The 24,884-nt window shown below is 34.8% G+C and overlaps 1 protein-coding gene across 1 annotated transcript; it reads right to left on the bottom strand.

Moving 5' to 3' along the window:
* Positions 1–8,178: 8,178 nt before the first annotated feature.
* LOC122079989 (beta-glucosidase 40) lies at positions 8,179–18,045 on the bottom strand. The gene is made up of 13 exons (XM_042646817.1): positions 17,679–18,045; positions 17,159–17,225; positions 12,208–12,266; positions 12,060–12,135; positions 11,781–11,852; positions 11,615–11,702; positions 11,277–11,532; positions 11,002–11,117; positions 10,241–10,464; positions 10,092–10,123; positions 9,886–9,988; positions 9,639–9,747; positions 8,179–8,643 (listed from the first exon to the last, which is right to left on the bottom strand). Exons 1-13 carry the CDS (start codon positions 17,820–17,822, stop codon positions 8,427–8,429), a joined length of 1,563 nt encoding a protein of 520 aa, XP_042502751.1. The 5' UTR covers positions 17,823–18,045; the 3' UTR covers positions 8,179–8,426.
* Positions 18,046–24,884: the final 6,839 nt, after the last annotated feature.

The raw sequence follows: 24,884 nt of genomic DNA, 5'->3' as shown, positions 1-24,884 counted from the left end.
GGGCCATACGTGTTTTAAACGTTTAAATTTGACCAATACGGCACCAAAAAGATGGTAATATACACACATAAATTTGTAAATAATTATAATAACATCAAAATTTTAAAAGCAACAATACTATCCATATATCATTCCATATTCACAACCTATTCTATCATCCAATCATCCAAACGCCAATAAAAGATTCAAAATTCTGAACTACATATTACAATCAAACCATCCATTTCAATGTCGTACTAAACCATCCATTTCAAACTTTTGATAGCTAAGAGAAGAAACCAAAGACAATAACAAATAAGATAGCTACTAGGAACAAGAAAATCAATCTCATTTCAATGATTACAATAGGTTGATACTTGGAAATGTTTAATAATGATGAGTCTTAGTGCACATTCAACTGCAAATAAATAGGGTGAGGCTAAAGAAATGGTTATGTTCTAGACAAGTTTCAGGTAAAAAAAAATCACGAATTGAGATTCCAAGGGAAAGACCCTTAAGAAGCAGAATTCAAGGATGTAAGTTGTATCGACCATTTGTGCATAAAGAAAGTTAATATTCACTAAATCCATAAGGAATTCAGAAGCAGTCCCAATACTTATAAAAAAAAGAATCCAATACTTAGCGAGTATAAAATATCTGTGAAAAAGCTTTAATGAGATGAGTTTCAGAATTCCAAACCATATTCACTAATCACATCATGATTGCATAATCACAATTACTTTAGGATTTCCGTAACATCCATTCTTCTGTTATTGAGCTGATAAATAATAAGTGTACACTAAGTACAACAACAATAGTCAGATAGATAGCCCCCCTACGGATATGAGCAAACAAAATGGGGTAGCAGGGAGAGTTTATCTCCTTCGGCTTTATCAGACTGTCGTCGGGAGGGAAGGTGTGAGGGTAAACGGTGACTTGGCATTCAGGAATCAAGATCAGACCTTGATGTCGAAGCCTCGAATTCAATATAAGGTTTCCGTTTCTCCCTTTGGTTTTCTTGATTTGGAAGACAAAAAGAGTAGAAGAAGGAGAAGGAGAAGGAAGAAGATAGAAGAGAGCCTGTAAAATAGTGATTTTTTAATATGGGCAATATTGTCATTTTAAATTTGTCCTTTTGTTTAAAAAAAAAAAAGCAAATGTGTTTTAAATGTTGAGGCCAGCCGTTTGAGTATTTTACCGACTCTTTGGGAATAATACAGGAGATTGCGTTTATAACGCAAAAAAAATGGTATGCCGTTTTATTCGCGTTTTAACTAACAAAGTTTCAAATATGACATGCAAGTATAAAATACCATTAATTTTCTACCTATGGCATTCATAAATTACTTTTCAATATCATGGTAATGACAAACTTATGCAGAAACATACATAAACAAAATTATAGTTTTGAAGCCACTATAGAACAAAGACAAAATACTATAATTGTTCCAAAATAGTTATGGAACAAAAAATCTGAGTCTCATTTTCTTGTATTAAGAGCAATCCAAAATATTGAACATCCTCCAACTGATAAAACCCTAGAAAACATTTCAGAGTATATAACCCCATCCTCCCATTGATTAGACCAGTCAAATATTAATCCACAACATCTCAAGTACATAATAAAATGGTATCATGATGACTAATGATATTTTATTATTATAAGACTATGAGACTCTTAATAAAAGTGATTCAAATTTGAAAAATATCATTAGGCATTATGTGAAGAATGCTTATTATGTCATTTCAAGTGATAAAATCCTTCACAATCTCACAATGACCAATAACAATAATTTTTCAAAATATTTATAATCAATGGCTTCTTGGTTCTATAACTAAACACAAATCATACTACTATTAAAAAGTACATACTCCCTATCTTTGGTATACTTTTTCAAAAAGACAAAAAAATCATTGACATCTGCTAACAGAAATTTTCAAATGACCAGAAAACCCCTCAAAATGGAAGATGAAAAATAATAATAATTATTTCTCTCTCTAAACGTGGAGAAGAAAGAGGGGAAGTAATTCTTGCTATTACTCCTCCTTAAATCTCTCTTTCTCTCCATATTTAAATCTCTATAATTATTTAAAAAAAATCTCACTCATCCTCTCACCCCTTAAAATGGAAGACGAAAATAATAATAATAATAATAAACTCTCTATGATTCTCTCTCTCTCTCTCTCTCTCTCTCCATATTTAAATCTCTATAATTATTTAAAAAAGATCTCACACTTCCTCTTTGATAGGATGAAAAAAAGTGGAGCACAAAGGAGGGAGAGGAGAGTGGGGAGGGAGTGAACAATTATGGAGATATTTACAAAGGTAAATATGAGAAGAGATATAAAAAAAAAAAAAAAAAAAGGTCCTAAAATCTCTCCTTTCATCCATTAAAAAATCTATCTTCCCATGGTAGTAACGTTTCTCTCTATAATTCTCTCTCTCTTTCTCTCTCTTTAAACGTGGAGGAGAAAGGAAAAGTAATTCTTGCTATTACTTCTCCTTAAATCTCTCTCTCTCTCTCTCTCTCTCTCTCTCCATATTTAAGTCTATAATTATTTTTAAAAAAATCTCACTCATCCTCACACCCCTCAAAATGGAAAATAAAAAAAAATAATAATAAACTCTCTATAATTCTCTCTCTCTCTCTCTTTAAATGTGGAGGAGAAAGGGGGGAGTAATAAAAAAAAAAGGCACATAATAACCCACAATAGGTATGGTTTTCCTTTACTTAATCGTGTGGGATAAAAAATAGGGAGATTTATAAAGACAAATATGGAGAGAGAGAGAGAGAGAGAGAGAGAGAGAGAGAGAATTATGGAGAGTGGGGAGGGAGTGAATAATTATGGAGAGATTTATTGCATAAAACGGTTTTTCTCAATCCTCTTTCATCGATTTTAAAGTTTTTAGTGCATGAAATCCTTTATTAATAACACCATTACTTCTCTTAAATTATCTCTATAAATATAATACACTATCCTTCCCTATATATATACCACAGAAAAGACAAAAAAGCAATTACAATATCCCAAAATTTCTCAATTTCAGATTTCTCTTATACTATAATAGCTTAAAATATCTCAATTTCATATTTCTTTTCTACTACAATAGCACAAAAATTTTCAACTTCAACTTTCTTTGCTTTTGGATCACTGGCACAACATCTCAATTTCAAATACTCCACATCCACAAGGTACATTTGCCAAACTAAACTTTATTTTTGTTTAAGTGGATCATTGGTTGTTGAAAGTCCAATAAAATTGGCAGTGCATGCCATTTATTTTTGTTAAGTATAAAAATTAAATATTGTGCTTATGCAAAATCTGATCGTTCTTCAATCAGTCTTTGGCTTTGAGTTTTACGACATGCTAAACCTTGTTGATTTTATAAACAATGTCTCTAAATTTCATTGTATGTCTTGCATCATTTGTCTAACATATTTCTTGGAATAGGGTGAATATGGTAAAATCTGATATAATGAAACATGCTTCAAATACGTAAGGAACATATCTGCCTTTTCTAGGAATTGTTCTATTGTTGATTGTTATTTTCATCTACAACATAGAAAGAGTGAAACGGTTTTGTTGTTGTCGATGTTGTTCTGGTTTGAATGTTATGATGATTTTTATTTTCATGTATAATTAGCTTATGGTAAGAAGAATATTTAGGAGCAGAGTACTGAAGAAGATGTTGAAAGAGTAGTTATCTGGAGCCAATGATGATGACAATGTTGCTAATGTTAAGTTATTCAGGCACCAATTGTAGCTCATTCCTTGCTTTAATTGATGTGCTTGTCACTTTGCAAGAAAGGGTGGAAAGTGGGTAAAAGGGTTTGGATGTATACAAAGCCAATTGTTACATATGAAAAAATATTTCATGCAAATTGTTTTAAACAAATATGTTCTCTCCCTCTCTCCAATATTTTTGTTCACACAAAACCGAAAAAAAAAATGTTTTGTCACACGTGCATTTGCACGTACGATTTTTGAATCCCTAAGATTCACTTCAGTATTTGTTTGAAAGAAGAAAAATGCCCAAATTCAACTTCTGGATATTAATTTCCCATCAATGCTCCCAAAGCTATAGTCTTGCCACGGCCCACTAAAATGTTGCTACTAAGCTCAGATGGAAATTTTGTTAAGGAACTTGCATTAGATAATTCATTGAAATTTTGTTGAAAAACTTGTATTTTTGTAAATATTTAAGTAAAAATTACATTTTATAAATATATACGAGTGTTGGGAGTAATTGCGTTAAAGTTTCTTCCATATAACATTGCATTTTTTTTTTTTTTGGAATCAAGTTTTCCGGCAGGTTTTCAAACACCGAACACCAATCTACTCCCTGTAATAATTGTGTGTGTAAAATTAGGAAAAAATATTTATGGGTTAAACTTAAAGTATTTTCTAAAAGCATAAATATTAAAAATTAGTCGGTTAAAAGTACTTTCTATTTGCCATTTAACGAATGCCAACACATGCATTTGCACTTGCAAGTTTGGTAGTATAATATAAAATTATAAATAAACATGTCATAGAACAAATGAGAACATTTAATATGACCTAAAATAATGAATTCAACGAAAAAAGAAAATTTGGCCTTAAAATGACATTTAAAGTAGTTTAAATAAAAAATAAAAAACAAACTGAATCCAAACAAGCCCTTAAGAGTTTTTTCATTAACCTTTTCTGGTCAATGTCGGCCAAGTCACCACTAGAGAACTTTTTTGATGGGTTTTTGGCGACCTATTGGAAATTCGAAATGTCTCAAATTTTTGGGTTACTGGGTCAGGTTTTCGGGTCGATTTGACTTGTTGTTCACCCATGGTTGGATTCCAATTGAATCAATTCGGTTTGAGCGGTCTGATTTTGGTTCGGGTTGAACCATGTGAACCACATGATTTGGTTCACTTGAATCAAAACAATTCATTTAAGTCAATAGGTCTAAGCCCATTACCCATAACTTAAGTAATAAAAACAGAATATGAGCTTAGCCCATTACTTATATTAAAGAACAAACCAAGCCCAATAAGTAAACTATGTTTTAGCTCATGGTTTAAGCATATTACGGAATTACTTAAAAAGTAGACCTAGCTCATGACTTAAGTTCATTACGAAATTACTTAAGAAGTAGACTCAACCCATGACTTAAGCTCATTATATATGTTACTTCCCACTCTTATTCCACAATACAATGGAGAGTATTTTAGGCCCCATATTTGGTAAAAGTCCCATCAAATGATTCTAAGTTGTGTTTCATATTGATTATGACATGAAAAAAAAAGTACAGGTGTTGAACAACCCCTTTTATTTTTTAATTTCAAGTTGGAATGGCTTCCCACCACGACTTTTAGGGTGGAAACACTACCATTATGGATCACTGAATGGTAGGTATTGTAGGTACTGAATCTAGCAATATTAGAGACTCACCCTCGATTCTCTTCTTGGCAATGCAACTTGGTTTCCAACTCCCATATGTGATGATCAACTTTTCACATTGAATGTGTAACAGAAATGCCCCCTTATTATATTTAGGGAGAGGCATAGGTATGCCGTCGGTATATGATAAGCTAGCGGACCTCATCAATGGGGATACATAATGGGGCACCATACATGATAGATATGGGGGTCATTTCAAAAATGGAAAAAGAGAGATAGGTACAATAGGTGCTACCTTATGGTATACCCAATCTTTTCTGTTACATTTAGAAATAAAGAATTTCTTAGCAAATAGTGGAGGGTATGCCAACATCCTCACTCTCTTTACAAGACATGAAATGATTTCTCCATCCGCTTTTTCTGAGCAAGTAGTGGAGGGTATGTCGCTTGCTCAAGGACCCTCTCCCCATGCTTATTAAAACAAGGACATTTTCCTCGTAACTTGCCATGTTAGTGCACTTTTTCTTCTAACATCTTCTAATGAGCAATTGCTTGATATGGCTCCATCCCACAAAGGAAGCATGCTAAAAGTTATCCTTTTGGTATTTTTTCTGTATTTCAAAGCTACACTACTAGAAGATTGTTTTTGTGTAAATGAAGATTTATTTAAATTGAAAGGGGAGGGGGGGGGGTTATCCAACTCTAATAGAGGTTCAACAGTTTTGGCCTTTCTTTAAAAAATAAAATAAAATACATAAAGTTTCAGTCTTCATCAACATTTTCTTAGGTGGTAGTGTTGAATGACTCACATTTGTGGAACTCTGATAAACATAATTACGTAATCATAGGTTGATTTCACCACAGTTGGATTTTTTTTTTTTTTTTGGGGTAGAGACCCTAATTGAAAAGTGCCATTTTCCTAGAAATACACCATATCGTTTTTGACAACAAGAGATAAGTCACCCAAGGATTTTCGCATAAATAATTCATTCCTTGTTTGAGACTATTGGAATTTTAAATGAATTTTTTAAATAGATGATTTAAAATATTAATTTATTTTTAAAAGTTTGGTTGGAAGATTGTGTCTTTAATCTATATACACTTAAATGATCAATAGATGTGGCTATTGGAAGACTTGTTGAATAGTTAACAAATGTATCTTGTAAGAAAGAATTGATGTTCAGACATGTGACAATATATTTTTCATCTCTTAGGGGATTGAGCTCATTTCTTTTACCATCAAGAGGAAAAAAATCTCAACTTTGTTTTCTTTTGACATTCTCTACCAATAATTTGTGTCCAATCGATTGCACCTTTGAATTATCCCAAAGTAGCCCAGTAAGTGAGTGTAAATGACTATTGAAGAGGCCTACATGGCTGCTTTATCTTGGATACTGATTCACAAGAATTCGGTTTTTACCACAGGGGATGGTTTACAATCTTAAGGAGAGCGATCAGTGACATGACTCAGTTCTATCGATTTCTTAAGTTTCTCCATGTTTCGTAAGTTCATGATGTAACATTTGGTAATTATACTCACTTGTTTGACTTAATTTATCTACTATATAAGATAAGTACTCTATTTCCTTTGTTATGTGTTATCGTGTACATACTTAGATAAATATTTCCAATAAAGACTAACCCATTACATTCACACCCTTAATTTGCCAAGTCACACTCACCCATATTAAACTGTAGCTTTACTTGAATTTAAGTTGCTCCTTTCCCTTTTGAACCCTCCAATTTGTGAAATGGCACTCTTCAAAATTCTACTTCTATTAAAATATAAACCTTTCCAAGGGGGAGGAGGTTGTCTTTAAAGTTTCGATTTATGAAGGTCACACTCGCATAAATTTGACTTGGGTTAAAACATAAAGCCAGATTGGATTACATTGTTTTGCTTAAATTGCATCATAGGTAATGGTTTGCCTACAAAGCCACACTTCTAATAAATAAAAAATAAAAAATTAGCAAAAAAAAATCACTTGTTACTGCATATTTTTCTCTAATCTGATATGTGCACAAAATATTTAAAAATAACCCTAATCTCTCTTTGTTCTTTCCTTTACTCATTTCTGTGTCGAAAATATTAGAAACTTTCCAATTAATGGGTTTAATTAACTACTGGGTTAGTCAATTAGTTGGAGTCTTTGTATATGAATCGTTTTGGTTAATCACACAGATAGCGATAAATCGATCCTACTTATTGTGGAAGTAAGTTAGGGTTTTGGATCAATATTATAATTACTATTCTATGGGTCCTTGTAGCTTTTGTGTGTGACACATTCCTCTTTCCTCCTACAAAGAAGAGAAATAAGAAGACATTCAAGGCTGTACAAGATCCAAGACGTAGTTGCATTATTCAGAGTCATATTGGAGTTTCTTATATGACACATTCGTCTCCAACATACGAATGGTAAAAGGTATGCCCAAATCTTTGTTGTAATCTATAGATAATCATGTCCTTGGTTTTTTCCTGAGTGGTTGTGTTATTAAAGGTTTCGGATTCGAACCCAATGTTTTAATCTAACCGGCAATTGTATTCCTATAAATTCAATACATGTCTTACCAAAAAAATATAAATATATATATATATATATATTCAATTGATGTTGTGTAGTGAACTAATGATCTCTCTCTCTCGCACGTGCACCCACACACACACACACACTCTCTCTCCTCTCTTCTCTCCCAATCCAAGCACTAAATCGAACCTAACAATCTTCTTCAATTGATGCTCAATTCTGACTGTACAATCATAGTTTTTATTTCATAATCAATTCTATATTAATAGTAACCAAACAGGTTCTGTTTTTTACCATAAATATTTTAAAAGTTATTTTCAATAAATAAAAAATAAATACAAATATAAATCATACCAAAGAAATCATAAATGTCCAGGGACGGATTCAAATTCTGTGGCTATTCAACAGCAGGTCGGCCGATGGATGAACCGTCCTAAGTGTCCCTGGTTCCACCACCACTATATGGTATTTTATTGTAGTATCTATGGTTTCTGAACAAATAATTATACATTACAAAGATCTCCAAATTCCCATACTGGTCGTTTAAAGTTCATAATCATGGCCGGAAGAAGGCAGGACATCCGAAGCCGAAGGAACCAATAAATTTTTGAACCACTTGACAGAATCTTTGGGATACCGCGTCAGATTGTTTCTGTAGTCCACAAAATAAAGGCCAAATCTAGATGTGTAGCCAGCAGTCCATTCCCAATTATCAAGCAAAGACCATACAAAATACCCCCTCACATCACACCCATCTTCCCTGCATTAATCAGAAATAGATGATATTAGCTTCTTCAGTCATTATGTGGTAGTTTGTTCTCATGAGGGATCTAGTGTTTTCAAAATTGGAATCAAGTAGGCTGGTTCGAACCGGATTTGGCCGAGCCACATTCTCATTTCACCCAACTCTTAAGGAAGGAACTGAATCATATTCTCACAGTCCGAATGAGTTCAGACTCTATTCCAAGTTTTAAAAACTTGGGCTTAACAGAATTGGTCTGGCCCATGCAGGGCCCGTACTAAAATTCAGGTTGGGAAAATGCTAATCTCTTACGTTCTACTTCTGCTCCATTTCTTTCTATACAAATTTATACCCCCCACACCCCCCCCCGCCCCCCAAAAAAAAAAAAAAGAAATCTAAAAAAATTTTCTTCCTGGATTTGCTTAAGAAGCAATTGGAAATGGTAAAGGACCCAATAAAAATAGGGAAAGAGTAAGGTACCCACTCGTATTCTCCACGCCCAAACACATGGGGAAGTGGAGGCTGGGCAGAGACATCTTTTCACAGTCCACCTCCACTTACCCATGTGTTTGGACATGTGGAATGCAAGTGGGTAGCATTTTTTTTTCTATAAAAATATTTCATTTTGATGCAATACCAAAAGGAAGAAGGTTTTCCGTTCGGGAGCATGGCTCCTACGTTTGCACCCTTTTGTCTATCTCTCTCTTCTTCCTTATAAGGAGGTGTTGATTAGGTACACATAGGCATAGGAGCCATTCTTCCAAACATAAAACACTTCTAGGTCTATACAACATTATTAAAAGGCATGGGATCACTGCTCCGCATAGAGCAAAGAAGTTTCTGGTCTACATATTTCTTACCATATAGTAGATTAGATGTGTCTTGAAATTTTCTAGACATGTAGACCCCAAGATCTTTTGACATGTCAAATCTCAGCTCAAATTAAGTTGGCCAAGTAACAAAACAAAACTTTGAAGAATATAGAAATTGAACATAAATATAGGAACACGTACTTGATAGCTGCTAACAAGTTTGAAAGGTAACCACTGTGGTATTTGATCCTTTTCTCATCCTTAAGAGCATCTTTGATAGAGATGAATATGTTATTAGAGTCATCCATCCCTGTTACCAACAATAATATATAGATTTACACATTAAGCAATATCTATTTTTTTATTTTTTTTGGGTAACGAAATTAAGCAATATCCAATGGTGTCAAACTATCGACTAACAACTTTGATTTAGAAGATACATATTTACCATTTTCTGTGATAAAGACTGGAGGATTCCCATACTTCTGCTTTATGTAATTCATCAAACTTCTCATCCCTTGGGGATATGAGTACAGCCATATTGAAGATGCCTATAATTCAACATTTAACCAAAATAGTTAACAACAATAAGATAGCAATTAATAGGAAATAATATTAAAACTATGCCATTTTAATTTTTTTCTTTTGAATTACCTTTTCTCCAATTGTTTTCCCATCTTTGAATGCTGAGTGAAAAAAGAAAAAAAAATGATTTCATCATGGATTAATTAATAAAACAAAAAAGAACATCAAAGGTCCAAAGACCCTTTAACCAAATGGTGAAGATAGTTATAGAGACATACGAAGTGTATCTGTACCAGAATCCGCCACACTATCATTCAACAGAATACCAATAAGATTGGTAAAATTGTTCTGTGCATAGTAAGTGGTGTAGTGATTTATTCCAACAAAGTCCAAAGAGCCTTTAACCAGGGCTGCCTCCGCTGTGGAAAATTTAGGCAAACGAGTTCCTACTCTACTTTTCATTGAGCTTGGGTAATCCCCAAAAAACAAGGGATCCATAAACCTGTAATTGGACAAATATGAATCAAATAACACAAGTAATTAGTACAATTATAAATGGCTATATATATATATATGTATATATTTGATATGAAAACTGTTAAGTTCGTCTCGAATTCTTGATCTGTTTTGAAGAATGACTCGTTTCAACATATTTTTTGGTGGGGACTTGAGTATATATTTTTCTTAGATCTGATAGAAGCAGAGGGGTTGGGCCGATAGGTCCAAGCCCAGGGTCCGAAGGATCGTCCCCCGACTTGGAGGAGTATATAATGTACTATTGTCTTGTCGAGCAAGAAATTGTAATTTGGGGGGTTTTTCGAGCAAGGGTTTTAGAGAGAGTATTTTCACCACTGTTTGGGTGTAATTTCTCTTTTACGTAATGAAACATCTTTTTCTTTGCCCGAGTACGAAGTATATATCACATTGATTTGTGAATCTTGTTAAATCTCATATGTGTTGTGTAGATCTGTGTTTGTTTATTTTCGTATTTGTTGATGTTTGCTATTACAAAAGTCCAAGTAATAATAGACTTATTTACCAGCCAAGTTGAAAATCCTGAGCTCTTTGTGCTGCTTCAACATCCTCAGAAGAATTCTTCATTGGTACAAACCAGATGACGTCGAATGATATCCCAACTAAGCCATGCTGTTTATGCTGTTTAAAAAACAAAGAAGAAGAAGATCATTCAAACACAACCAATGTCAGTTCTTCATTAATTTGGTGGCTCTAAAAAAACAGCATCTGCTCACAACTCTAAGTCTAACCGTGCCTCAATGTAGTGTTTTAATAATCTTATGGGATATATATATATACCTTGTATCTTTTCCGGTAAATATCAGCAACAGTAGCATGAGCAAGGAGAATATGGTGAGCAACTATATAAGGTTCAGTAGCTGAGTTTCCTGCTCGGCAAAATAGATGAAAAAGGATGGAACAACGTCCAGGAGCCTGAAAGCCTACATCGTATCCTTGGACTGAAAATGTATGAGGTTCATTGAATGTAATCCAGTGCTTCACACGGTCACCAAAATTCTTAAAGCATGTCTCTGCATAATTTGCGAAGTCTTCTCTGTACAGAAACTCCATTTTAATTTAGCCTTTAAAAATTATAAAGAAAAAAGAAAAAAAGAAAAAAAGAAAGTGAAATTTACATTATTTGAGGATGGAGCCATCCATTGTACTTGTCTGCTAAAGCTTGTGGAAGGTCCCAATGATAAAGGGTAATATATGGTTCAATTCCTGCATACACATTGAACCATTGATTTAATTTTTGAAACTATTGATTTTTCAAATTACTCTAATAATTTGTGTTGGTACCTTTGGCCAATAAAGCATTGATTAGATTATTGTAGTGGTCAATTCCAGCCTGATTTATTTCTCCACTGCCATCTGAGACCAACAGTATTATTCAGTCATCATAACAAACTATTTTTTTTTTCTCTCTTTAAATTAAAGGAAATTTTATCAACCTATTTCTCTGGAGTTAAAAAAATTAAGTAGTTTTTACATTTCCTTTTAAAGTATTAAAATTTCATTTATCTTCCTTTTAAATTTCTATTGCAACCAAACAGAGCCTTAGGTTTAATTGTTGCTCACTAGGGAAAATCCGAGACCAAGCAATTGAGAAGCGATAGGCATCCATTCCCATATCCTTCATAAGTTCAATATCTTCCTGTGAGTAGTAAAATATTGAACATTAGAGAGAGAGAGAGAGCGAGAGAGAGAGAGAGAGAGAGAGTCTCACATTATAACGGTGGTATTGATCAACGGCAACATCAGCATTGCTGAAATCAAGAATCTTACCTGCATCATCAGCACATGACAAAAGGTTGCAACTTAATTAGAAGGAAAAATTACCAATGGAATGCTGGCAACTAAGCAAAATGGCTTAGGTGATCGATCATATATATGCTGCAATTCTCGAATTATAAGATTTCTATTGGGAGTTTGGTCTCCGACTGGGCCGTCCGTCTAAGTCATTGGGTTGGACTTGGACGATTGGGCTACTCCACCAAGCTACTTGATGGGCCACCACTATGCAGACACTTTAGGACCGATCTGAAGCAAATCACATGTCAGGAAAGAAGTTCCTGTCAGGTTGCGTGCAGCCTGCTAAACACAGGTCACATGAAATGACTGCCTTACCACCTGAAATGATAAAGTCCCACCAATATTTATTTCCCTACCTGCTCTTGTGCAGCGCCATGCATGCAGCTTACCAGCGATCTTTGCCCAATACTAATATGTATCCAACTTCAAGAAAAACGGTGCCATACATTACCCACCTTCAATTGGATCAACCCATAGGTTCATATGAGCAGCAGATCAAGCTTTGCATGGGTACGTGTGTGTTGTGTGATAATATATAATTTATTTTTGGTAGAATATAGAAAAACAATATAGGAAAAAGCTCAGAATCTAACCAACTCAGAGTCAGTCATAGTGATGGTGCTTTGAACAATTAAAGAGAATCTTATGGTGGTATAATTCATGACTCTAAAGGAGGATCAATCCTGACTTTTGCTCAAGGAGGTGCTAATTTTTCAGTCCTTACTATGGAGCTCTATTCTATTTAAAGGAGGATTTCTTTGCGTATCGAGAAGGGACTGCTTATACGATGTGTTTGGTTACATAATTTGTTAAAAAGTCTTTCTAGTGAAACGTGATTTTTTTTTTTTTTAATTGTTTGGTTGTTTTTTGAGTTGGTTCTACTTAGAAATACTAATTCATTTGAAACACCTTGTAAAGCTAAATGTGATTCATCTGAGAAATAAGGTAAATAACAAAACTCATATTTGACACACATAATCCTATCCCTCATACAAATAGTCCATATTAAGTGGTGATTCAAAAGAATCACAAAAATCGGGATGGGTAACCAAACAGTTTTCTGGAAAATCTTAAAAGTAAGTACGATTCAACAGAAACGCTCTCTATGGACTCATTGCCAAATCCGAAATAAAACTCCAACGAATTATATAACCAAACACATCTATTCGGTCTGACTACATGCTTGCTGTGGACATCTCGAATGGAAAAATAGTTGGTCTATGGAATGTTGAAGAGTAAGATTTTTGTCTTAGTGCATTATCTAGTTAGGAAGGAGTTGATTCATGTGTGGAGGGAAGCATATCAACCGGCGGATCTTATAGCTTCCATCAATACTAGTATGGCTGAATTGATCTCATAATGTTTGGATTTCCCTACAAATCTTCTAGCTCTCGCAAGAGGTAATAGAGATCATGAATTTTATTATAGAATGCAAGGAGTCCCTCCCCTGGGGAACTGTATCTTGCTATTTGATTCCATTTGTTGAATTGGGGGGGGGGGGTGGGGGATGTCCCCCATAGGTATTGTGGGGCTCTATCTTTTCTTTAGGCATGTCTAAAAGTGGGTTCTAGGGTTGCCATTTTTTCTATAAATTCTTTCTCTTCTTTCTTCTTTTCAATACATACTACTTACCTTAAAAAAAAATAACTCAGAGTATCAATAAGTTGACGGAGAATGAAATTCATATAAGTACAAAATACAGGCATGATTGATTTTATATATAAAATGTTCATAGGATGGAGGTTAAAAGTAAGAGTGTATTTTTGGAATTCATCATATTGAATGTAGGAGTAATAATTATTGGGGGTAGGATGTTTTGTATTCTATCTCCCGGATTTGTGGGTTGATTCCAATGGGCCATTAAAAGCTTGTATGGCTCGAGGGTTTGAGGACTAGAGGAATAGAGGAATCGACCCAATCCTACCTGTTATCTTCGTTATTGGGACCTCAACGAACTGAGGGCCATGCGAAGGTACCTGAGAAAAATATTTTAGGGTGATATGATTCGCTATAATTTGTAGTGAGAGAATTCTATAAATAAGAGAAGGGATGAGGACGAGTGGCTGTAATTTTATTCTCCATTGTTAATGAATCAGTTCTCATCTCACCGTGAATGTATGCAATCTTACGGAACTACATAAGTTTTTATATTATATTTATGTGATTTTGTGTGTATATACATGTGTTTATTTGTTTTCTTTTATCGTAATTAAGTTTCAGATTCCTACTATGAAAATTGATTTATGGATTTTCCTTTTCTTCCATGGTGGAGGAAGATTTTCTTTAGTATCATTTGAATATCAAACGTTTAACTCTACATCCAATTTTGTAAGACTTTAAATACCCACTAAATAGATAGGTATCTTAATTCCCATAAAACATGAAACTTTTCCTTCAATGATGCAATTTAGCTTCTGGCGTAAATTAAATCATACCCTAATTATTAGCCATCTACCCCAAAAACACAAGAGTTCAAACTAAGATAAAATAATTTTTGGAAAGAAATAATATGGACATGTTTTAGGCACTCCAAAACATAGAAACCGTCTATAACACTCAAAAACTAACAGTGAATGTTGTTCCATCGCCTTCCTTTCCACTCAAGCATTACATTGCAGGTTATACAATTGAGATAGATCATCTAATTAAACACGTGATGAATTTAGAGAAAATCTACCTATTTAATAATTAAAAGTGTCAATAATGGACCGATAAGATCTCATTAAGGTAACCCAATAAAAGATTGAATTGAACCGGATGAAAATCACAAAACGACAGAAATAAATTTTATCCTATTGATCTGGTTTCAATTTGACCTAATATAAAATCAAAATCAATTCAACACAATAAAAAATCAGACCAAACCGACGGATTGACATTCTATACCTATCCAATGACTAAAAAACTGAATCATCTCTTTCGTCTTAAGTTGTCAACAATAACATAATAGCTTCTAAGTAATCTCCAAAACATTATTGCAATAAATAAAATTGTTTGGAGGTGGAGAACGTTATACCCAAACTGCTGTTTTATTACGTAATGTTCAAATCTTTGCAAGATTTAGACCATTATAGAAATAAGTGGAGGAACTTACCCTTCCATAGGATAGAAATAGACTACTGACATAATTTCCTACTGTTGTTAAAACATCTATTCTATCGAATAAAACCAACCGAGTTTTTCTTAGTTAAGAAGAAGGAGAGAGATTATTATTATTATTAGGGAGAGGGATAAGTATGTTGCCGATATTATGTATGCCAGCGGATAGCACCAATGAGATTACATGATGAAGTATCATACAAGAAGGATATGGGAGTCATTTCAAAAAGGGGAAGAGAGAGATAGAGACAATGGGTGCTAGCTTAGATATACCGACGCTATTATTTATTTATGTTTTAGGAAATTGTGAGACACCATTTATTTATCACCAAGAAGGGAAATGTTAGACTTCAAAATAAGGCAGGGAAGTAAGTGTTCTATAAGCTTCAGAATCTAGGGTTACTGCCCAAATATTTTATAGGGGCACCAATAAATAAAGATGGGACTTTAGGGAAGATATTGAAATTCCCATAGGTGGCTCATTCTTTTTTTTTTTTTTTTTGAAATAGGCGGTTCCATTTGTTTCAAGGTAAAGTGGCCAGAAGAATAAAAATAAAAAATAAACATATGGGATGCACAATTCTATGGCGGGGTTCACTATTTCATTTTCTAAAATTGTGAAATGAATTTTAAGAAGTATAAGATTTTGCTTACTTTATTTAATACCTATTTTAGGTTGAAACAAATGGAACCCCAAAGTTCTACCTAGAAAAAAAAAAGGAACCCCAAAGAAACAAGTGAAAGAAGTTCTATACATCATGGACCATATTACTGAAAAAGAAATTTGGCTGCTGCCCAGCAACCTTTGATAGCAACCAGGGAAACAGAATCGTAGGGACAGATTGGTAAATATATTTCTAGGGTGGAATTTTTCATCGTGACCCTGGGATTCTATTCCCCTATTTGTTATTAGGGGTTGCATCCAACCTGGGTAGTAGCCAAGTTTCGTTTATTGAGGATGTACTATCTAATAAAATAAGTGGAGAAACAAATGAAACTTGACTGCCGCACAGGTTGCAGCCAAGTAGCTGCAATCCCTGCTTCCACCATAGAAATGGAATCTTGAAGGGTAATTTTGAAAATACCAAAACATAAGACGTATTTTTGAAACCAAGTGGGAAGGTGAATTATTCCTTTCTTTTGACTGTGAGCAAGGTTTCTCAATTGAATAGCGAACTGGAGACTTCTTGGTGACCATGAGTTTTTTGCACACCACAGCTCACCATCTACGCTAAGCAGTTGTAGTTTAGAGCACTTGGTGGTGCATATTGGTGCTCAAACTCGATAAAGGCCACACACATGTGCACACATATGGACACACACAAACGCACAAACCAACACATGCACATGCATTCGTACATGCACACGTACACACATAAACCCACACATGCACGCATATACACATACATGCACATGTGCACTTTCACATGCATGAACAGAAGCTCACACAAGTACGCATGCATACACATACATCCCACACAGCTACACATACGAGCACAGAAACACAGACATGTGTGCACAGAGAGACAGATGCGTGGAGGGTTGCAGCTAAGTGCTCCCGGCCAAAGAAATGGAATCTCTTATTTTGAAAAAATATTATATCTTACGGTGTAATTCTTTGGCTGAACACGGATTGCAACTAGTTAACTGTCACCTGAGTAGTAGCAAATTTTTTTTTTTATAAAAAAAGATGCGGGGAGGAAGGGTCTCACCCAATTAAGAGATGCAGGGAGGGGAAGTGTACAGCACCCAATAAGAAACATTACCGAATGAGTGAGCAAAGGTGTCCCACACTGTTGGTCCCCTTCCATCTTCTTTCACGGCTCCTTCGTACTGCAAAAGTGAAAAAAATATTTGAAAGGAAAAGTTATCATGATAAGCATGGCCAAAGGTCGTTGGATCCTGAACGACACACACTCTGCATGCACAACGTATTCTATAAAAAAAAAAAAAAAAAAAGTGAGAGAAAAACTCATACGGAAATAGTGATGATATAGGGATATCATGTCAACACAAACTACTTCATTAAGGATGTAAATTTTTATTTTTATTTTTTATTTTATTTTATTTTTCTGATTTCTAATGCTTTCCTCGCTCATTTTGGCTGTATAGAATGTAAACTAAAGGAAAGTAGAAATAACGAAATAATAAGAAGAGAAAACAGAGTTGAATTAATTAGCAAGAGAAGAATTCGTAAGTCATCCACAAAACCCAAGGGATTCATAAGCCAAAAGAATGGATATTTGTGAGGGGGACACTCAGATTGAAAGCTGCTGAACTTCTTACCTGGTAAGCTGAAGAAGCAGTCCCAAAAACAAAACCCTTGGGAAAACTTCTCCTGCTAATCTCTGGAACCTGTGAAGTGCTTGTTTGGAACCCAAAAGCCACTACTAATACTAAAGCACAGATAAAGATATTACTCTTTGACATGTCTTCTCCAAATGATTCCCCAGTTAATGCTTATGTAGAAAGAATATGATTTTATGTCTGTGGGGTAGGTGGAGAGAGAGAGAGAGAGAGGAGGGTATTATGAAAGAAGATAAAAGAGCATTCTGAGTATGGAATAGAGCAGCTGAGATAAAGAGATTGAATGATGGGATGCTCTGAATGGGTTGTTGAAGACAACGGTGGTGGTGGGTGGTAGAGGCGATGATAATCGCAAATGCAAAAGGGTGGGGGGGGTGTTTAACGTTTTCTTTCCACACAACCATAGTCCCATTTATATATGTGGTAAGCTTACGTGGCACCATATATAGTAGGGCCCTATCTATGGCGTGTACAATAATTTGATCCTTTTTTGATTCATGGATGCAGGTTCAATGTTGTCCTCCATCTATGAGTTATTTACGTCTCTTTGAATAAACTCTCTTGGTTGGTGAATATCCATATTTATATATGTCTAGTTCTTTGGTTCATTTGGGTTGATCAGTCCCTGGATCAATTGACTGAGAATCATTTGTGTTTACTGTTTGATTCTCGTTGAGAGTGAAGTTGAAAGGTCTCCAACGTCACCACCTCACTGTCTAATCTTGTCAAGACCATGTCAACCTAAATTAAATATGTTCCAGATATATGCATTTGAATTGATCGTATACCTTCTTGTGTGTACACAAACGCAAACCAATATATAAATATATTTTCATAAATAAACATATCCACCAACCATTATCCACCAGTCATTAAATCCATGAAGTCTTTGACTATTTGTTGAATCCGCCTGTTGATTCATGGAGTTTATATGTATATGGCAGGCAACAAGTCAGAACAGCAAACCAAGGGAAAAGCCCAAATTCAATAACTTAAAAAACAGATAAGGGGATTATACAATAAAATCCCTCCCCGGGCAAATCACCACTAAGGGGAGGGATACAGCAAAACTTGGGGGTGGGGAAGAAACAAAATAAAAAAAGATACATCAAAAGGTTGGGGGGGGGCAGTGACGGGAAGATCTCAAGAGAGGCCAAGATGCCTATTTCTATTTGAGTCTAGGCAAACTTTACAATTATAAAGGATTTATATCTTGTTGTTACCAAGATTATAATTGTACCTATTATTTAATACAATATTTAGTGGGGAGTAACATTTATATAACATGTCTGGGCAAGAGAATGCTACCCGCTTGGTTGGCCATTGTGCTAGCACACAGATTAATGAGAGGCCATGTGAAGGCATTTTTAGAACATGGAGCGGCGGCAATACAGTCTATTCACGCCTACCACATAAAAGCATACATCTTTCTTTTTCCATATAGAAAATATGCATGTGGAGAGAGAGAGAGAGAGAGAGAGAGAGAGAGAGAGAGAGAGAGAGAGAGAGAGAGAATTGATGACTATTGATAGTTTGAATAAAAATTGCCACAAGCAACAGCAGTTCAATTTGAATATGAAGATATGAATACTTTGGAATAATTTACCCAAAAAAAAATATTATATTATCTTGACATGGATCTAAAATTGACTTAACAACTTAGTCATATAGTCACAAGTTTATTTTATCAAGGAAGATAAGGAAGGATACTTCAATTTAATCTAGTAGGTATTATATAAATCATACAATTAAATACATGAATCTGCAGAGTTTGTTCAGCCAGCTTACATGGCTTTTTGCAACTCTTCCAGTAAAATCAACTCGAAGACATGCATAGACATTTTTACTGAAAATTGCTCACAAAAAACATGTGCTTTCAAAAACTACTAAGACCTGCATGGTACATTGGTACATTCCTAAAATACTCCTTCATCCATTGCATGCTAAAAGCTTTACCTTCTTGTTCCCACTACACATGCTGATAGGATACGAAATGATTACAATAGTCAAGCTAGGTAAAAAAAACAGAGAATAAAGAGGTAAATTCACTGATACATTAATAGATAGTAGGGCCAGTCTATGCTCTCTAGTCTCTACTCTCAACCACCTAACATTCTAAAGAGTGAAAAGCTATACAAGTTAGGTTTTTCAATTACATGATTCCATTGAATCTCCTGACGCAAAATCACTATTAAAGCCATGCATTATATGAAAAAACAAGAAGGATGCATGCATTTCTATTAATCCAACAAATTCAATATGATCAAGAGTGCAAGATATTAAATATTTGTTATAGAGATGACTTTTCTACCATTGAAAATATTTAAAAAGTGGAATGTTGAACGAATTGGTTCAATCCAAATAATTTCAGTTTCTTTTATGTTAGAGATGAGATCACTTGTGTGTGATTTTCAATCAGCCTTAGAACCTGTCAGGTCTAACCTTTTTATTTTTTTTTTCTTGAGAAAATAACTTAGGATTGGCTTATCTGAATATGTTCTGGTGATTACTAGTACAAAGTGTTAAGTTTGTCTCGAATTCTTGACCCGTTTTGAAGATTAACCCGATTCGACATATTTTGATGGCGACCTGAATGGGAAATTTTCTGAGATCTGTGATGGAAGCAGAGGGGTTGGGCCGATAGGCCCAAACGCGGAGCCCATCACTGATCTCGTATGGGGGTGCGGGGGTGTAGTCCGCACGGTATGGTTCCACCGGATCGACCGCGATCCGATGGGTCGACCCGCGATTTGAAGTATATATAATATACTGTTGCTTGTTGAGAAAGTCATTGTACTCCAGGGTTTTCACGCAGCTAGGGTTTCAAGGCTAGTTTTTCATCGCCGCTGCTAGGGTGTAATTTATCTTCTGTATAGTGAATCATCTTCTTCTTCGCCCGAGGACGTAGCACACCACCCTGGTGTGTGAACCTCGTTAAATCTCTGTATCGTACGGATCTATTGTTTTTTTATTATTCGTGTTTCTTGGTGTTTGATCTAACACAGTATTTGGAATCAGGATAGGTGACCACTGATGCCGCTATGAAAATACCGATTCATCAATCTAATTCCTAATCCTTGAAACTATGACCATTTGTGAATTGCAACTTTCAAGTGTTACATTAAAATAAGAAAAAATGTTAGTCTAAAGCCTGCAGCCTGCAAACCTTGTAAGCAAATAGTTTTAAGGAAAACTACAGTTTATGTGCAAGTTTGTATGATGGAAAAAAAGGAGCTTTTTTCGAAGACACAGAGTATGAACTGAGTTTTCCAGACCTAACAAGCATTAATGATCATAAAATTAGTAGAAGTGTCAACTACGTACCATTCTAGGGAAGCACTTGTTGGATTGGAAGAAAACATAATGCGAGGAAGGGAAATAAAATTCGAAAGTTTCTCACCAAAATTCCTCTGAAGCTTCAATTATTGGTAGAGCTTCTATTCCACCTTTGAAAGATCAAAGAACATTAAGTAGGGGTGAAGTACACAAGATTAACCCAAGGGGGTAGCGCAGTTGATGAGCAATGAACTTGGTACGAGCCGTAAATTCGGACGTCCTAAGTTCAACTCCCACTAGGCACACCTTGGGCCACTCACACAGGGGTGTTTAGTGCTCTTCACTACCTTCAATGAAAGTTGAATAGTTCTCATTCAACCTCGATATAACCCGATCCATGCGATTGTGGAGTCAGTATGGACCCGCAGGACTAGTAAGGCTGAAGGCCTGGATACCTGTCGTTAGAAAAAAAAAAAAAAAAGGTACACAAGATTAAATAAACTAAATTACTAACACCTGGATGCAAGCAACTATCATCAAAATATATTGCCTAAGTGCTCACAACCACTTGAGTCGTTGTCCAAGTGGAACAAATTCCCATTACAAGACACCAAGTCCTTGGCCAAGTGGAAGGAATTCCAAATATACGAGCCTGAGACATTGCATGGTGAAAGGAATTATGCACCTCATTGATTTAGAACTATGATAAAATATGGAGGAGACGTGGGAGAGATGGGAAAGTGGGGAAATTTTCAATTAACGTGGATAGGAGAGGGGGAGGGGGAGATATTTAGTGGGAGATTTAGTTTCCTAGTAAAAGATAAGAGGGAGAGTTTTTTTTTCCCTGAAAACCCCCATTCCGCTGTAAGAAATGTCTTTTTTTTTATAAATATAACGAAAATCAATTAATGCCCCAAAATACAAGGGAAAGAGAGATTACAACAGCCAGCAAAAAAGGAATTAAGCCAGCCAAAAAGGAATTAGAAACAAAAGAGGAAGGGGCATCCTCCCATTAATTCCTAATAAATATGAATATGTAGTAGGATATATTCATCCAATATAATTATGAGATTAAATGTGGAGAGATTTTTAATAAAAATAAAATAAAAATGTAAATAGAGAGAGAGAAAGAGATTAGTGAAATTAAAAATTGTCAAAGATTTTATTATATGGGGAAAGGAAAACTAAACGAGAATAGGAAATCGATTGAGGTGAGAGAATTTAGAAATATATAGGGCCAATATTGAAGGACGGATAAAGGATTAATAACGAAAGTATATCAAATACATTTTTGAGATTATTATTTGATTATAAAAATCATAAATGGTACAAAAAAATATATGGAAAGTGATAATAAAGAAGTTAAGGTAATTAAATAAACAAGAAGGGTAAAGTAATCCTAGATACTAACCACGAAGCATGAGTATATGCGTTTATATAATAGTATGATATATGTATATATTTATCTTAAATTTAACAACGCAGTTAGTGAGCTATGGAATGCAAAAAGCCCATTCTCATTAGGAGGTCTTGAGTTCAAGTCTTCTGACTATTATCTACTTCCCTCCCTTCCTATATAAATATATGTATGTGTGAGAGATAGAGAGAAAGAGATTCTCCATCTTTTCAGCACGAAAAGGCTTCATTTGAAAACCAAAACAAAGGCGGATTGAACTGATTGATAGAAGCATTGCAAGTTGTGAAGGCTGTGTATCCAAGGATATCGAACAAGTTAACGGCTCTTATAGGAAATGTTGTCATGATAGAGAAGTGGAGTTATTGATTGGTGGATATAGGCATCGGTGCACTGGCAATTTAGGACACCGATTAGTTCAAGGGTGAATGCGTGGTGATTCAGAACCGCCTTGTGCTAACTAAACAGAAATTGTTTATCCTTGTCGACACACTTCGATAATTAGAGCTATTTAATGATTAGTAAAATTAACTTGCCAATTGAGTCCAAATTTCTTCTTTGGTTTCTTCTCCAAGTACTTCATAGCGTCCTCCATGCAAGGTTGTAGGACAGGTGTTTTTAACATGACTATCTTGTAAAAATTTGTTAGTTTATGGCAACTAAATTTCTTTGACCGTCGTAAATCTTGGCCATTAAACTCTCTCACACTCTTTCTATTCAGTGTACAAATGAAATTTGTATTTCGTTTATTATATATATAATCAATTATTTCAAATGGAAAAATATATCATGCAAATTGGTTTAAAGTTTTATGTTTTTATTCTCCCTTATCAAATGTGGATCCAGTGCATGTATCTCCCCATATCTCTCTCTCTCTCTTTCAGCCACTTAACAAATGCAAATGCACGTGTAAGTTTGCTTTTATATATATATATATATATATATATATTTTCATGTAATCAATGTGGGACAGGATCTACGTGCCACACCAATGGCTATCTTATAAAAGGAATCATTCATATGTGACTCGTGTATTTATAAAATAGGAGAGAAAAAATAATAAGAGAACCATGAGAGGGAATTAGACACCCAAGTATCATTTCAGGCGAAAAAGGGTTCACCAAATCAAATCTCATAGTAAAGGATTTACAAGAGAGTTATTGGATTTTTAACAATGATATGTGAGTGGGCGTGCAAAAGTTTTTTGCACACTATTGGTATGCAAAAACTTTTCCATTTATATATATATATATATATATATATATATAAAATTGGCGTTCTTCAAACAGGGCTACTTATTGCGCGCAGGTCATGAAATCCATGACGTCAAATCAACCCTTCTTTGGATAACTGTTGAATCTACCTGTCAACCTCTGGACAATATATATGTTTTGGAATAAAGCAAAGTTCAGCAGAAAAACCCATATTCAAAGACGTCTAGTCATCTTCAAAGATTTCCACACACACATACATACCATATTCTTATTGATTCTTAATGTTTCAAATGATTTGTAATTTTACTTTTTAGCTTTTTAGTATAACACGCCTATTTTTTTTTTTTTTTTTTTTGTCTTTTTCTTCCAATGAGGGTGAGTACTATCATGTCATATATATACTATACAAGTGTGCAAGGCAACTCTTCTAATAATGACATAATGACAAATTATTTTAAAATTATTTTTGAAAACTTTTTTACAACCTTAACTTAAAGAACTTTTAAGAATAGATAAGGGACAATAAATTGAAAGTGTCAAGATCTAAATACACCTATAAAGGTATCAATTAGAAACGTCCAATATATATATATATATATATATATATATATATATGTATTGCACCCGAGAGTGTCAACTTCGCTATCAACTGGCTTGTAGAAATCTACTGCACGAAGATGAAAAATGACCCTACATGTTAGTTTGCACCTTGTCGGTCGAACTGGAAGAGATTCAAACATCTCAAGCTTTAGTGGTAAGTTATCAAACACTTCCTCACTTGACCCCCATTGCATAGTAGGAACAATATAAAAAGGCCTCGCACAAGTCCCTAGGGAGCCCCCTAGGTGTTGGCAAAAATAAGTTGAAAGCCAACAAAGTATAGTAATTGTATTGTCCATTGGTAGCAACCACCCGCTGGATAGTGAACCTATTGGTGGCAATTTATTGGTGGATCTTGTTTGGATGAACTACCTTCTTTGCCCGTGGGACCTGTTACACGTGGAATGACCTACTCCACTCTTTCCCTCACACTATATGGGACCTACCCATTCTACTTACATGCCTTATGGACCCAAGGTGGTGGGCTCCTGTGGGTTGACCCATTGTTAAGTTGGTTTTGCCAAGGCCAAGCGCACAAGTAAACAGGCCCTAAGGCCCTTGCCTATATAAGGTGGAAATGAGCTTCTGAAGTTAACGTGAGAGGGAGAGAATTAAGGAGAAGACGATATGAAGGTAGACTATCGGTCATCCCTCCTCATTGTCGGCAGTTCGTAAAGGTAA

This window comes from Macadamia integrifolia, chromosome 5, assembly GCF_013358625.1.
Source record: "Macadamia integrifolia cultivar HAES 741 chromosome 5, SCU_Mint_v3, whole genome shotgun sequence".
Taxonomy (NCBI): domain Eukaryota; kingdom Viridiplantae; phylum Streptophyta; class Magnoliopsida; order Proteales; family Proteaceae; genus Macadamia; species Macadamia integrifolia.
This window is presented reverse-complemented; position numbering and strand designations above follow the sequence as displayed.

Bases quoted from the DNA above. Each gene is read 5' to 3' on its own strand.
- LOC122079989 (XM_042646817.1), bottom strand. From the start codon at position 17,822: ATGTCAAAGAGTAATATCTTTATCTGTGCTTTAGTATTAGTAGTGGCT. The intron at 11,853-12,059 runs GTGAGCAACAAT...TGTTGGTCTCAG, and splicing joins TTGGTCTCGGATTTTCCCTA to ATGGCAGTGGAGAAATAAAT. The intron at 10,124-10,240 runs GTATGTCTCTAT...TTTTTCACTCAG, and splicing joins TTCTGGTACAGATACACTTC to CATTCAAAGATGGGAAAACA.